Here is a 14,036-nt window from a genome sequence, read left to right on the forward strand (position 1 = left end):
CCACAGGTGGTGCATGTTGAATATGAATGATTGTCGAATCACCAGCCCGCGTCTTTGAAATATTTCCTGGTGCGTGTTCTTTCCTTCTGTACAGACAAATGAATCGCGTGCGCCCAAATGGAGAGGAAAGCACAGCTGTTTAACTACCTATTCCCCATAATGGGCTCACCTATGACAGCTTCTATGTTCTATCGTATACTGTATAAAATACAGTACGTATATATTTGTAAAGCGGTGCTGGCTTGTTCCACACCGGATATGCAATAAACAAAGGCTAATAATGCAGTAAAAGGGATTTCACAAATTCACCCAAGCCATCGCAGCTTGGGTGAATTTTATGTGACAATGTTAGCATTTTTTTCCAAAGTCTTATGTTTGTCCACTCTGAAGGTTATTAGGGCCACAACAAAAAGAACATTACATTATGACACTAATGTCATATTTCGCAAGATTAAAGTTGGAACACTGTGAGGGGAAAACAATGGCAAAATTAATGTAATATTTTTTTATTTTTTTTTTGTATTACTTTGTGCAATGAATTCATTGGGGGGTTAGGACGAAATCACCACCAAAGATTAACATAAACACAGATTTGTAGACTGAGAGAAAGTTAAAGTGTGTACATCCTGTATTTAAAAAGTGCATTTTCCTGAGTGAATCTGGCAGACTGGGCCTTTAATTTCAGTAAAACTACAGCCATAATTTTGAAAGTATGACTATAATCTCGAAACTTCTTACAAAATCCTAACTTGAGTCCCCATGTGTATTCCATTCTTTTCATTGTGGCCCTTATCCTCATTTGCGTCTTTGTTAGCCCCTCCCAGAAATCCCCTCTCTTCTTCTTACTGACAAAGGCAGCTTTCAAAAGGTCCACCAGGCTGAGCAGAGAACTGCCGCTACAAGTACAAGTACAAGTACAAGTACAGGGCTCGGAATACGTGCTGAAGCACACTGTAAATATCACTCTGGCTTTCGAGTGGCCGCCTCTTGTGGCTTTTATAACGGCGACGACATAACGACCGTGTAAACTGCCACTGTATCGCCGCACAAACATATGGCGACGTGCACACAATTATATTCTATTATATGGCCAATACGTCTATAATCCAGCCTGGCCTTGAATGCAGTGTTGACATCATGTAACTAAGCACACAAAATGTTGTCGAGCAAATTGTGAGTCTACGTCTGTTAAATACGGACGCGATTGTTTGTCGCTTCCACTTTTTGGAGCCATATTTTCGTTCTCGTGTCTGTCAACGTGTGCCACGAATCTGTTTGCATCGTAGAATGTGACGTAGTGCTCGGCCTATAAGAGAACATGCACACACTTCAATGTAAGATGGTTGGCAGCGTATCTAGTTCAGCAATAAGTCTGTAGTACACTCTCTCCCTTTATATGGCCTGGACATGCTTTTTGGACATACCACATCCATGCAAATGTAAATAGAGCCAGGATGCGTTCAGAGTCAAACAGCCATTGTTATTTTTCATGAAACATGTTTTTGTACATGAGCCACTGATTTTGGTTTCAGCAAAAAGCACCTTGGGAGGAAAAATCAAGTTGTCTCGGCTCTTTTTTTGTCGTCCTTTCATTACCAGGCTGGGATCGTGGTTCATTATCCTTCCTTTTAGCGAATTATTCTCCTTTTGGGGACCTCAACATGCAACAAACAGCAGTGAGAATTTTAAACTCACCCAAGTAGTTGCTCATAGAAACTGAGCGCCTGACACCAGTTTGACAAATTGACAGGAAATTGGGTGGAATCTCAAGGACCAGGAAGTCGCCCATTTTGATTTGAAGAAGCCATTTCATATTCTGTTGCACTACTGAGACTATTTGGGAAAAAGTAGCAACAGGCAACAGCTTGCCCAGCTGATGAGAAATTGAAAACGACAAGAAAAATTAAAGAGGGAATTGTTTATCATAACAGGACATACGGAAAAGCATGAGGGACCAACTCCTTCAATTCAACAGGAAGTCGGCCATTTTACAGTAGTTAGTTCGAATCACATTTTTTGCTCACGTTGGCAATTTTCGCAAATATCCTCAACACCAGTTCAATAAATTGACACAGAATTGGATGGAGATGTCAAATGTGTCAGGCCACCAAAAAAACAAAAACAAAAAAAAAACCGTCAAATTAAATTCAACAGAAAATCAGCCATTTTAATTTAAAGCAGCCATTTTTTGGGACCTTGCGCACATTTACATTTACACACTTTTGAAAAATTAGACTGGCACTTGTTTCACTGATTGGGAGGACTTGGGAAAAGTTTTAAAAACCCATGCATGAAATCAAACAGGAAGTCAGCCATTTTGGAATCAATCTATTCATTTACATTAATTTGAAAAATTAGCCCGTGGCATTAGTTTGACCAATCGACGTTAAATTTGGTGGACATGTCTTGGTTGGCTCACCAAAAAGTTTCAAGGCCCAGTCAACAGAAAGTCGGCCATTTTAGTTTCAAGCAGCCGTTTTTTGGCCAATTTAATCATTTATGCACATTTGAAAAATTACTACCGACACAAGTTTAACTAATTCGCAATAATTGGGAAGATTTGGCATTCATATCAGGGCATGTAAAAAATGAAAAAAATAAAGTCTCAAAATCCATTCATGAAGTCAAACAGAAAGTCAGCCAATTTTGTATGAAGTCGCCATTTTGGAGTTAATCTGACTTACACAATTTGAAAAATTTGAAAAATACCAGTTTGAACAATCAACACCAAATTGGGTGAAAAATGAAAAAAAAAAAAAAAAAAAGTCCAAAGGACCAACGCCTTAAATGCAACAGGAAGTTGATCATTTTAGTTTGAAAAATACATTTTTGGGTCAATTTGGCCATTTACGCACATTTGAAAAATTAGCCCCTGACACCAGTTTCACCAATTGACTGTAAATTGTGTGGACAAACTGGACATATCTATCATAACGACACATGAAAAAATCTCAAGAACCTTTGCATGAAATTGAATAGGAAGTCAGCCATTCTGAAGTCAATTTGACCAGTTATGCAAATTTGAAAAATAAAACCACCAGTTTCAGCAGTTGACATGATATTTGGTGGACATGTCCATCATAACTGGACACACAAATAACCATGCTTGGAAATGAACAGGAAGTTGCCTATTTTAATTTGAAGCAGCCATTTTTGGTCACATTGGCAATTTATATGAATTTGAACCACTATCATCAGTTTGTCCAATCGACAAGAAATTGGATAAACATGTCTACCATAACGCAAAAAAAAAAAAAAAAAAAAAAAAAAAAAACGTCTCAAGGGTCCCCGCCTTAATTTGAACAGGAAGTTAGCGAAGTTGGTTTGAAGCTTCCTGGAAACAAACGACAAAGACTCGTACGCTCCAGAAAAATTCACCTTATATTTTGACGTGTGCAAGGACATTCAGTATCAACATCCACGTGACACAGCATGAACCCCGATAAAATACAACACTACAAAATATTCCATAGAAAAACAACGCCATAGCAACACTTGACACCAAAAAATTTACAAAACTTGACAGCGTTACATTCCGCTCGCAATTCTCCAGTGGTGCTTTTGGCCTGAAAAGAGACTTAAGAGAGAAGAAGAAGAAGGACACAAGGCAAAGCAGAAACAGATGACGTCATATCCACCATCGACGACACGGACCACACATCACATCAAATACTCCTTCTTGTCTCCTCCTTGGTCCTGGTTCTCTTGGTCTTCCTCGTCCAGGGACGCCACCCCGGAGGAGGCCCGGTCAAACGGGAAGCGGCCGGAGCTCCACGCCCGAACTTCGTGGAACACCTCATCCTCGTCTTCCTCTTCCTCCTCTCCGGGAGATTCCGAGTGCGAGGTAGAGTAGCAGGAATCGAAACGGCCGGGCCTCCACTCGGGTTTGTGGTGGACGCACACCTCGTCGCCGCCGCCGCCCTCCTCCTCGGAAATCCTCTCAGACGGGACCGGAGCTGCGCATGTCGGGTCGGACGTGGTGGAGTCTAAAGGAGGAGGTAAGAGTCAGAAAATCTACGTGGGTGGGAGAGATGGGAAGGTGGTCAGTGATGGAGGCGGAATGATGGCAGATGGCGTGGAAATGTTTTTTTATGAGTACCTGCTGTGCTGTGAGGGGGCAAGTCGGTGCGAGAGCCCGCTTTGGCGTCCTCGTCGTTGGAGTCTTCCTCTTCCTCGTCCACGTCGTCCTCGTCCACCGACGCCCACGCTCGCAGCTTGGCCTCGGCGATGGCGAACTGCTCGGCCACGCCTTTTGGGAGAGCCAATGGGAGTCAAGTTGATGTTCGACGGGTCAAATTGACTGGTGAAATTCACCAGTTTAAAACTCTAGAAAAGTGTTTGGCTTTTTTCAAAAACAAAACAAAAAATTCCAATGAATTTGCTTGCTACTTTATTACAACCCAACCCTGCTGTTTTACAGCGGGTCAAATTGACCCATTTCAAAGTTTGAAGCGAGTCAAATTCACCAGTTTAAAACTCTAGAAAAGTGTTTGGCTTTTTTCAAAAACAAAAACAAAAAAAATCCAATGAATTTGCCTGCTACTTTATTACTACTCAACCCTGCTGTTTTATAGCGGGTCAAATTGACCCATTTCAAAGTTTGAAGCGAGTCAAATTCACCAGTTTAAAACTCTAGAAAAGTGTTTGGCTTTTTTCAAAAACAAAAACAAAAAAAATCCAATGAATTTGCCTGCTACTTTATTACTACTCAACCCTGCTGTTTTATAGCGGGTCAAATTGACCCATTTCAAAGTTTGAAGCGAGTCAAATTCACCAGTTTAAAACTCTAGAAAAGTGTTTGGCTTTTTTCAAAAACAAAAAACAAAAAAAATCCAATGAATTTGCCTGCTACTTTATTACTACTCAACCCTGCTGTTTTATAGCGGGTCAAATTGACCCATTTCAAAGTTTGAAGCTAGTGAAAGTTACCTATTTTAAAATTTAAGCAGGTCAATCTGATACAGTTCAAGTTCAAAACTCTAAAACAACACCTAAATAAATCCAAACCTCCGGGTCAAATTGACCCGGTAGTTTGCAACATGTCACATTGACCCCATATTTAGTTTGAAAATCTAAAAATACATATTTTTAAAATCACATTAAGGCTCTACACGAGTTTAGACCTGATGTATTGTGGGTCAAATTGACCCACTGTCAACTTTATAATTCTTGAAAATGTTTATTTATTAAAAAAATAAAAAATAAAAATCATATGTAATCATTTTGCTCCTTTGGCAATACTTAATTAACCCTGTTATAATACACTGGGTCAGATTTTTTGTTTCTTTTTTTGTTGTTGTTTTTGAATTACAGTAAGAAAATCCTACAGAGTCACGTTGCTCCTTTAGCAACACACACTTAACCCCGCTGTAATCCAGTGGGTCAAATTGACCTGTTTTAAAGGTTGAATCTGTTTAAATGGACCTGTTTAAAATTTGTAGTTCAACTTGACACACTTTCAAGTTCAAAACTCACAATATGTTTAAAAAAATAAAAAATACAAGAGTGTCGCTACCAGAGGTTAGCTAGCCCTGCTGTTATACTGTGGGTCAAATTGACCCGTTTTAAATACTGACTGTTTTAAAGTTTTATCGTCTATAAACACATTTATAAAGTGTACTCAAAATATATATCCTAGAGTCCTTTTACTCTTATACAAGAACTTAATCCTGCTGTTACTACGGGTCAAATTGACCTTTTTTTTAGTTTTAGCCTTTAGGTAAAGTGCAAATATTTTGTATATGAGCCTTCTGTTTCAGGCATTGTTCTTTTATTGTTATATATGAACATTTTAATTTTAAAAATGTATAATAATATAATAAATGCATCAAAGTGAAACCGCAATATGTGAACCCCGATATCGCGGCGGATTACTGTATACTTTTGTGGGGAGGTCTTATTTGGCATGCCTTGGCTCAGTCACCGTTGGGGAAAACACTGTCAAGTGTTTTGATTGGAGATAAGCATTTTCCTCGAAGCGGCGAACGTCACGGACGAGGGTGAGTCATGGCACAAAAACAACAACAAGTGTTTTCTCGCAGAGCCGCCACCGCCGCCATCTGCTCAGCACCAAGATTTGCCGTTCTGCTCCAGCAGACTTTTATGGGATTAGGCGCTTGACAGAAGGTCGCAGGTGCCAGATGATACCGATGCTAAACTCGTCTTAAGTCAAAGGGCGCACGTGCAGTCGGCTGCTACTTTCATGCTTCACGCATTTCAAAGAAATATTTTTGCAGCTTTAATTGCATTACAGCAAGTAATATAAAGAATACATTATAAGCATAAATTATATTGAAAGTGCAGACTATTGGTTGGGAGGAAATATGTCATTGTCAGCATTTTAATGATAACACAAATGTTGCTTAATTAATGAAATGTATTTAATTTTAAAAATTGAAAATGTCGATAAATGATATTTTCATACTTACAATATTGCTTAAAAATATTTACAGTATTGCATTACATTTTTCATTTTATAATCATTAATTGCAACATTATTGGCATGATTATTAATGTCTAAAAATTTATTTATTGCATTAAACTACAAAAAAAATCAAAAATATAGACAGTAGAATGTCTAATACAATATTAAAATACGCAAATATGTTAGATTTGTTTAAATTGTATTACTTTAAAAGTACTAGTAATTACTGATAAAACATTGCATAGCCTATAATAATCAAAATAAGTGAATTAAATTTAATATTAATTATTTTCAGATGTAATTTAATGCATTGAATAGCCATAATCATGGATAAAAATGTCTAACATAAATAGGTTATTATTACAAATATTACAATTAATTTATTCCAAATTGAACAGAATTCGTGCACATGCTGTGAAAAATGAATACATAAAATATTGTACAAAACGCATTCCTAATTGCAAATAATAACAATTCTGTATTACATTTAATTTCTTGTAATTTTATTGGAACATATGTCAACACTTGTACTGTATTTACATTCCTTTATATATGCATACAGTAAATAAATAATAACCTGTGAAAGCTAAAAATGTGTAAGACTAAAACCAATGAATTAATTTTTGCAATTATGAGCAATAATATAATCAAGTTATTAAAATTTTAATAGTGTTCAAGTGAATGCTTGGTGAAGGATTTTTTTTTTCTTCCATTCACAATAGTCTCTAGACCAGGGCTGTCCAATATGTGCTGTGGGCCGTTTTCGATTGGATAGCGGGCCACAAATGGCCCCCGGGCCATCGTTTGGACACCACTGTTGTTGTACGTAGACTTTGGCATGAAATTAAAACGCGTGTCGTACCTGCAGCGAAGCGGGCCTCTTTCTCGCCTTCGCTCAGGTGGCAGTAGGAGCTGAAGTGTGCGGCCTGCGGAGGGTCCGCGGGTTTGGGCCAACCTTTCCACTCGATGAGGTGGGCCACCCGGCCCTGGGCCAGCGAGGTGGGCTTGGTCACATGGTCCCTCACCGCCTGAGAGATGCCTGCGTGCGTATGGAACAGCCGGGTCACAAAATACAAGACACGAGTCCCATTTATAGCTTCATGCTCACACACATTGCAAAACAATATCCATCCGTCCATCCATTTTCTACGCTTTTCCTCACAAGGGTCGCGGGGGTGCTGGAGCCTATCCCAGATGGCTTCGGGCAGTCGGTGGGGTACACCCTGAACTGGTTGCCAGCCAAGCGCAGGCAAAACAATATTGTTGGGCTCATAAAACTAGCATATTCATTCATTTAAACCTTTCAGCAATGGATATTTAGAGAAGCAGACAATTTAACAATACTCATAGGCATATATATATATATATATATATATATATATATATATATATAATTATTAATATTAGACCATCTCCATCCATATGTCTGTATTACAGTATGCAATGCAGGCTTGGAGTAAAATAAGCAAAACGTGGCAAAATTCGGTTCAGTTTTGATACATTTTTTTTAACAATGTCATTAGTATATGTTTTTATAAAGTAAATTAATAAAAACCATTATTTTTATTATTTGAAAAAAAAACAATACCAACATTTCTGTTTGTTTTTTGGGCAGCTGAAACGGATTGATGGTATTTCCATTCATTTCAATGGTCAAAGATGATTTGACAGATTACAGGCTTGGAGTAAAAGAAGTAAAACCTAGCAAAATTTGGTTCAGTTTTGCTAAATTTTATTTAACGATGTCATTAGTATATGTTTTTATAAAGTAAATTATTAAAAACATTGTTTTTACTATTTGAAAAAAAACCCACAACACAAACATTTTTGTTATTTTTTTGGGGGGGGGGGGGGGGGGGGCAGCTGAAATGGATTGATGGTATTTCCATTCATTTCAATGGGCAAATATGATTTGACAGATTGCAGGCTTGGAATAAAAGAAGTAAAACATAGCAAAATTTGGTTCAGTTTTGCTAAATTTTATTTAACGATGTCAATAGTATATGTTTTTATAAAGTAAATTATTAAAAACAATATTTTTACTATTTGAAAAAAAAGCACAATACAAACATTTTTGTTATTTTTTGGGGGGGCAGCTGAAACGGATTGATGGTATTTCCATTAATTTCAATTGGCAAAGATGATTTGACTTTCACATGGTTACAGAATGAAATCAAATTTTATCTCAAGGCATCACTATATTTTTATTACATTACAAGCACATATAGTATAATTTGAAATTATATATTATTATTTAGAGTAAATACAGTAAATGTGATTTTTTTTTTTTTTTTTTAATGAATTAACACGTGTGAACTGTAGGAAAATACAAAACCATCAATTTGACATCATTTAACATCAATCTATCACTTCAGTATTTCTCTAAACTGCGTGTTTACCAAATATGGCTCCATGATTACAAACGTTTCGGCGTTTTACCGTTCAGGGAGGATCGAGCTAGCGCCGCAAACTCATGGATGCCCACACTTTTCCGCGAGTCCGCCGGAGATTTTCCTGACTTTGGAATCATGTCACTCTCCTCGAATTTCACCTGCAAGTCACAACAGTGCATCGTAATCACAAGTCTGGCAAAAATACATACAAAAAGAAACTTTCTGATGTTTACCTCTGCCACCTCCTTCCGCTATTCTTGGACCTCAGCTTCATGGCGTACGTACATGCAGTGTCTTGGTAGAACTAACAACTAACCCGAAGCGCAAACGGCTGGTGTGTTTTCAAAGCTTTTCCCTTGCCCTACATTTCCTTGTTTAAGCCAGCCAAATGGTTGCCCATAGGTCAGAGTGCAGCAGGGAGGTGACGATCAAGCATATGGCGTTGTAGTAAGCAGCTCAGGCGCAGAGCGCAGCTGCTAATCCTTATTAAAAGCGATAGTGCCACCTAACCCAACGTGCACATCAGGCACAATCCTTGTGGTGGGATGCGCTCGCGTCAAATGATCCCAAACATCCATCCATTCATTTTCCTGACCGCTTATTCCTCACAAGGGTCGCGGGGGGTGCTGGAGCCTATCTCAGCTGGCTCTGGGCAGTAGGCGAGGTACAGCCCGGTCTGGTTGCCAGCCAATCACAGATGATCCCAAATACTCATGCAAAATTGTCTAAAATAACGCAAATGTTTTATAGCAAAACACACTGTTCAAATAATACTGTACATCCATGTTTAAAAACATATATTGCAAGCGAATATTGTATAGGCTATTGACTACAGTCTTCCCGCGCTATAACGCGGTTCACTTTTCGCGGTCTCGCTGTATCGCGGATTTATGCAATTTTGCATATTTTTTTGCAGTAATATACCCATTTTATAATATTTATGACGTTTTGAACATTATCAATGTTTGAACAAGAGAGAAATGTGAGAACATGTAAATGCCTCAATGAGAAAAGTGTCTAAATTGTGCGGTCGGGGATTTTAGAGCCTTAAAACATTGAAAGAGTTGTAAAACATAAAGCTAACTACTTCGCGGATTTCATTTATTGCGGGTATTTTTTGGAACCTAACCCCAGCGGAAAACGAGGGAACACTGTATTCGGAAATTACGTCACAAGTCGAAATGTTGGTTTTATGCTGCATTCGAGGAGGGTTTGAACTGAAGTGGGATTTGTGGCACTCGGAGTCTCCCGTTCCACCCTCAAAGCGTTTGAGGCAAATGTAAACAACAAAGATGGCTGATTACAATAAATTCTTTGTTGTTTTAGACAACAGTCATTTCAAATCATAAGAATTGCGATTCTCGTTTAGTATGATTCAGAATTGATGTTAAATGTCCCAAAATCGATTTTATTTAAGTATTTTATACTTGCCCTTGTTTGTGTGTGTTTTTATTGGAGTGCTGTTCATGTTTGTACACGATTTGGCCACTTAGGGGCAGTGTGGTTCTGATACGCCGTTAAAGGGATACTTCACTTATTTAGCCCATTATAGCAATAAAAAGTTAATATTTTGTCAATAATTAATTTGATACTTTCATTATTTTTCACGTACAATTAGTACCTTGAAAAACACATTTTGCAACTTGCTGTTGACTGAAAATAACATCACAAGGGCTCAGGTAACCAATCACAGCTCACCTGTTTTCTAGGGTTGGTCATGTAACATTCACAAGTTGAGCTGTGATTGGTTACCTGAGCCCTTGTGATGTCGTTTTCAGTCGACAGCAAGTTGCAAAATGTGTTTTTAAAAGGTACTATATGTATGTGAAAAATAGTGAAAATATCAAATTTATTATAGGCAAAATATTAATGTTTGACTGCTAAAAATGGCTAAATAAGTAAAGTATCCCTTTAAGTTGTAGCCACAGAGAGTAGAAGAAAGAAGTCACGATCAAGTTTGCCAATAAAAGTTGTTTTGTTTTGTTTTTTGCCGTGTAGGAAGAGCATACGCCGGTGAGTAATGTTAACATGCTTCTCTATATACAGTACATTGCTTTAGAGTTTTGTATGAATAGCTGTTATTTTGAGGGATAAAAGTACCACGAGTTATGGAGTCACAGGAGTGCCAAATTAATAGGAATACATTTCTTTTTTATGAATGCCTTTGTATGTCTTTCTTTTTAAATGTTCTTTTATTGAATGCCATTGTATATCTGCATTAGTAAATATTCTCTTTTATTTAATGTCTTTATTAACTGCTTTTGTAATTGTTCTGTTTTATTGATTGTTGTTGTCTTTAATGGATTGTGTTTGTATTTACAATTAATTTTGGCACTCCTGTGACTCCATAGCGAGTAGCGTGCTAATTAGCATTAGCGAGTCAGACTGGAGTAGATCGTGACGATTCTTTGAACATCTATAAATTGAAGCCGAAATCACTGTCAATCAAATCAATTTAAATCGAAAATCGATTCTGAATCAAATCGCAGACCCAAAAGTCAGAATCGAATCGAATCGTGAGACAGTCAAAGATTCCCACCCCTAAAGTGAACATATGCTGGGTTGGGAAATCGAGGTCCAGAAAGTGAAAACCCTGACACAGGTGCTTCTACTCAACTGGCAGGTAAACGAGCTCGTAGAAGCACCTGTTGAGTAGAAGCAGGCTAAAGTCAAACCGTTTCAGGGTTTGTTCTCTCTGGACCTGGATTCGCCAACCCTGAACATATGTCGTGTATTTACATTTGCCTCAAACGCTTTGAGGTCTATAAACTGACACAACCCATCCATCCATTTTCCAAACCGCTTAGCGGGATAAATCAGTTCCCATTTTCCTCGAATGCAACGTTGTCCCTCGGTGAAACGACGCTCTCCGCTCTTTGACAAGCATTTGACTTTTGAGGGTCGTAACTTGATTTGTGAGAATTAGTTTGATTTGAAAATGTGATAAAATGTTGGTTGACTACTATAACAATATGCCTCGTTTGTATGCTACTCACTGGAAAAAGAATTACAATACGCCGTGGAATTGAAGCGTTGCATTGTGGAAGCATCAGAAATGCCCAAATGTTCAGGATTGTCAACTGTTTCAGTCCCTCAATGTAACTGAGTGTTTACACAGTAGACAAAATCCCTTCTTTCCAAAGTAACAAATTTATCATCCCACAATATACAAAATTAAACCTGGTTATGATAACAGGATTTGACATTCAGTGATCTTTAGCAAAAACGAGGCTGAGCTTGAAATACTTCCGGTTTTCTCTCGTTTTCTTTCAAATATAGTCTGGCCAACAAAAGTGTGCCGCCATCATGTGGACCAAAGTGGAATTACACCCAAAATAAACTGGAGGCAGAACAAATATAGTTACTAACTGGACAAAAAAAATAAAAAATCCGCAAAATAGTAGACATACATAAGTGACATAAAATTTGACTTGTTAACATCCAGAGCAACAGTGTGCTGTAAAAGCTCGTATTCGAACAAAGTAGGACAAACGTATGAATGAATAAAAAATGTACTCAAGTTGAAAACCTATTAGTGCTATTCGTGGCACTCTAAAATGTGACTAGTTTACGTAATAAGTAGTACTAGTAGCGTCAGCTAGTGCAGTTTTTCCTCACTATTAGCATATCCTAATATGCCTGTGCACTAATAAAAACTAGTTTAGTAGACGTTCCTACTCCGCAGCGCCTTATTAAACTGGATATCAAGGACTCGAATATACTATTTTAAACACATGAGACGCAATATCAGGCACAGATGTCATCATAATGCACTTGCAACCCCAATAATACATTTGGAAATGAATATCTTAAGGGGAAAAAAACAGCACTGTTGTCGCAATGGGTGTCATATCGTGGCTAGTGCAGGTGTACCTAATCAAATGTCCTCGAAATAAGACGCGCACACGCGCGGCTGACCATGGCGGAGGACCAACAAGTGGGCTCCAGCTGAGCCGGCCTGAGCAGCCTCGTTGCGGGGGCGAGTCAGAGGCGACTGCCGGGGGAGCTCGACGGCTCGTGTGTTCAGAAATGGTGCGTTCAAGTACCGCAGCACTGCACACGCGTGACGTCAGGGCCTGCAAATGATGCAGTTACGTGGCAAAAAAACAAAAAAAAACAAAAAACTAGACATGGGGGGATGGCGCGTCTGCTGCATCCCCGAGTCAACCTCCACCCCCGCAGCCCGCATCGATCTCTCCGACTCTGCGTCTAACCGTGCACCACCTACCTGTAAATCACATCGCTCGTCATAATGCGCAGCGCGTCGTCCAACCCAAAGCCGATCAACAGATTCGAAGAAAAGGGAGAGCGCGTTTCGTCCTCGCGCTGTCACGCCGACCCCGCGCCGAGCATCTTCAGCCACTCCGACGTCGGATTTCCGCCACGAAAGGAGGAGGATGATGAAGAGGAGGCACCATGGATCGCTCGGCTGGCCAAATGTCTCCCGATATGGCGAGCGTCATCAAGGCGGTGGCACATGTACCCCGCCCCCTCCGGTACCCCTTCTTTTAGCAGCCCCCCCTTAACCGCCCCCCCACCCACACCATAGGGCAGGCCCCAACCTGCAGCCGATATTATTTTATTCACTATATGCAGAATCAGTTTTAGATGCATTCAACAGGACGCAGAAAAAGTCCAAACACATTACTGCAAAGATAAAAAGATAATGCAAGATGCAATAATTTGTCACAGTACAAAAAACAAAACAAAAAAAACAACAAAAAAACACCGAATTTGGTTTTTAACGTTTTTTCTCAAATTGTGCACTCAAAATGTACAGGCTACTGTATAACGTATTGCCCCCCCCCCGCCCAAAAAAAATATATAAAAAAATCGGTATCATATCAAGTGATAAATTTCACATTATAACGTGATAAAGTCCATGTTATAATGTACTGAATTTGACTTCATGTAATCTTACAATGTGAGATAAATTACAAATAACGTGGTGAGTAAATTTCACCAGATCAATTTCACATTTTAATGTGATAGCTATTGGGTTTTAATGTTATAGGTTACACATTTTAAAGTGATAAAGTTCACATTATAACGTGATAAAGGCGAGGTCATAACGTGATAAATTTTCCATTGAGATAAATTTCACATTACGGTAAATTTCACAGTATAACGTGATAGATGGTCAATGTTATAACGTAATAAATCGTAGATTGAGATAAATTTCACATAACGTAATTTCCAGTGATAAATTTCACATTTTG

General features: G+C 38.7%; 1 protein-coding gene across 2 annotated transcripts; it reads right to left on the reverse strand.

Annotated features, from left to right (window-relative positions):
* Positions 1-3,363: 3,363 nt before the first annotated feature.
* On the reverse strand, positions 3,364-13,286 carry fam131aa (family with sequence similarity 131 member Aa). 2 transcript variants are annotated; one of them, XM_077522109.1, is made up of 5 exons: positions 13,046-13,286; positions 8,864-8,975; positions 7,287-7,463; positions 4,100-4,249; positions 3,364-3,986 (listed from the first exon to the last, which is right to left on the reverse strand). In XM_077522109.1, the coding sequence occupies exons 2-5, from the start codon at positions 8,952-8,954 to the stop codon at positions 3,661-3,663; spliced, it is 744 nt and encodes a 247-aa protein (XP_077378235.1). In that variant the 5' UTR covers positions 8,955-8,975; positions 13,046-13,286; the 3' UTR covers positions 3,364-3,660. The 2 variants fall into 2 exon arrangements, with proteins under 2 accessions (XP_077378235.1, XP_077378244.1); XM_077522118.1 differs by lacking the exon at positions 13,046-13,286 and adding an exon at positions 9,051-10,338.
* Positions 13,287-14,036: the final 750 nt, after the last annotated feature.

This window comes from Festucalex cinctus, chromosome 1, assembly GCF_051991245.1.
Source record: "Festucalex cinctus isolate MCC-2025b chromosome 1, RoL_Fcin_1.0, whole genome shotgun sequence".
NCBI lineage: Eukaryota > Metazoa > Chordata > Actinopteri > Syngnathiformes > Syngnathidae > Festucalex > Festucalex cinctus.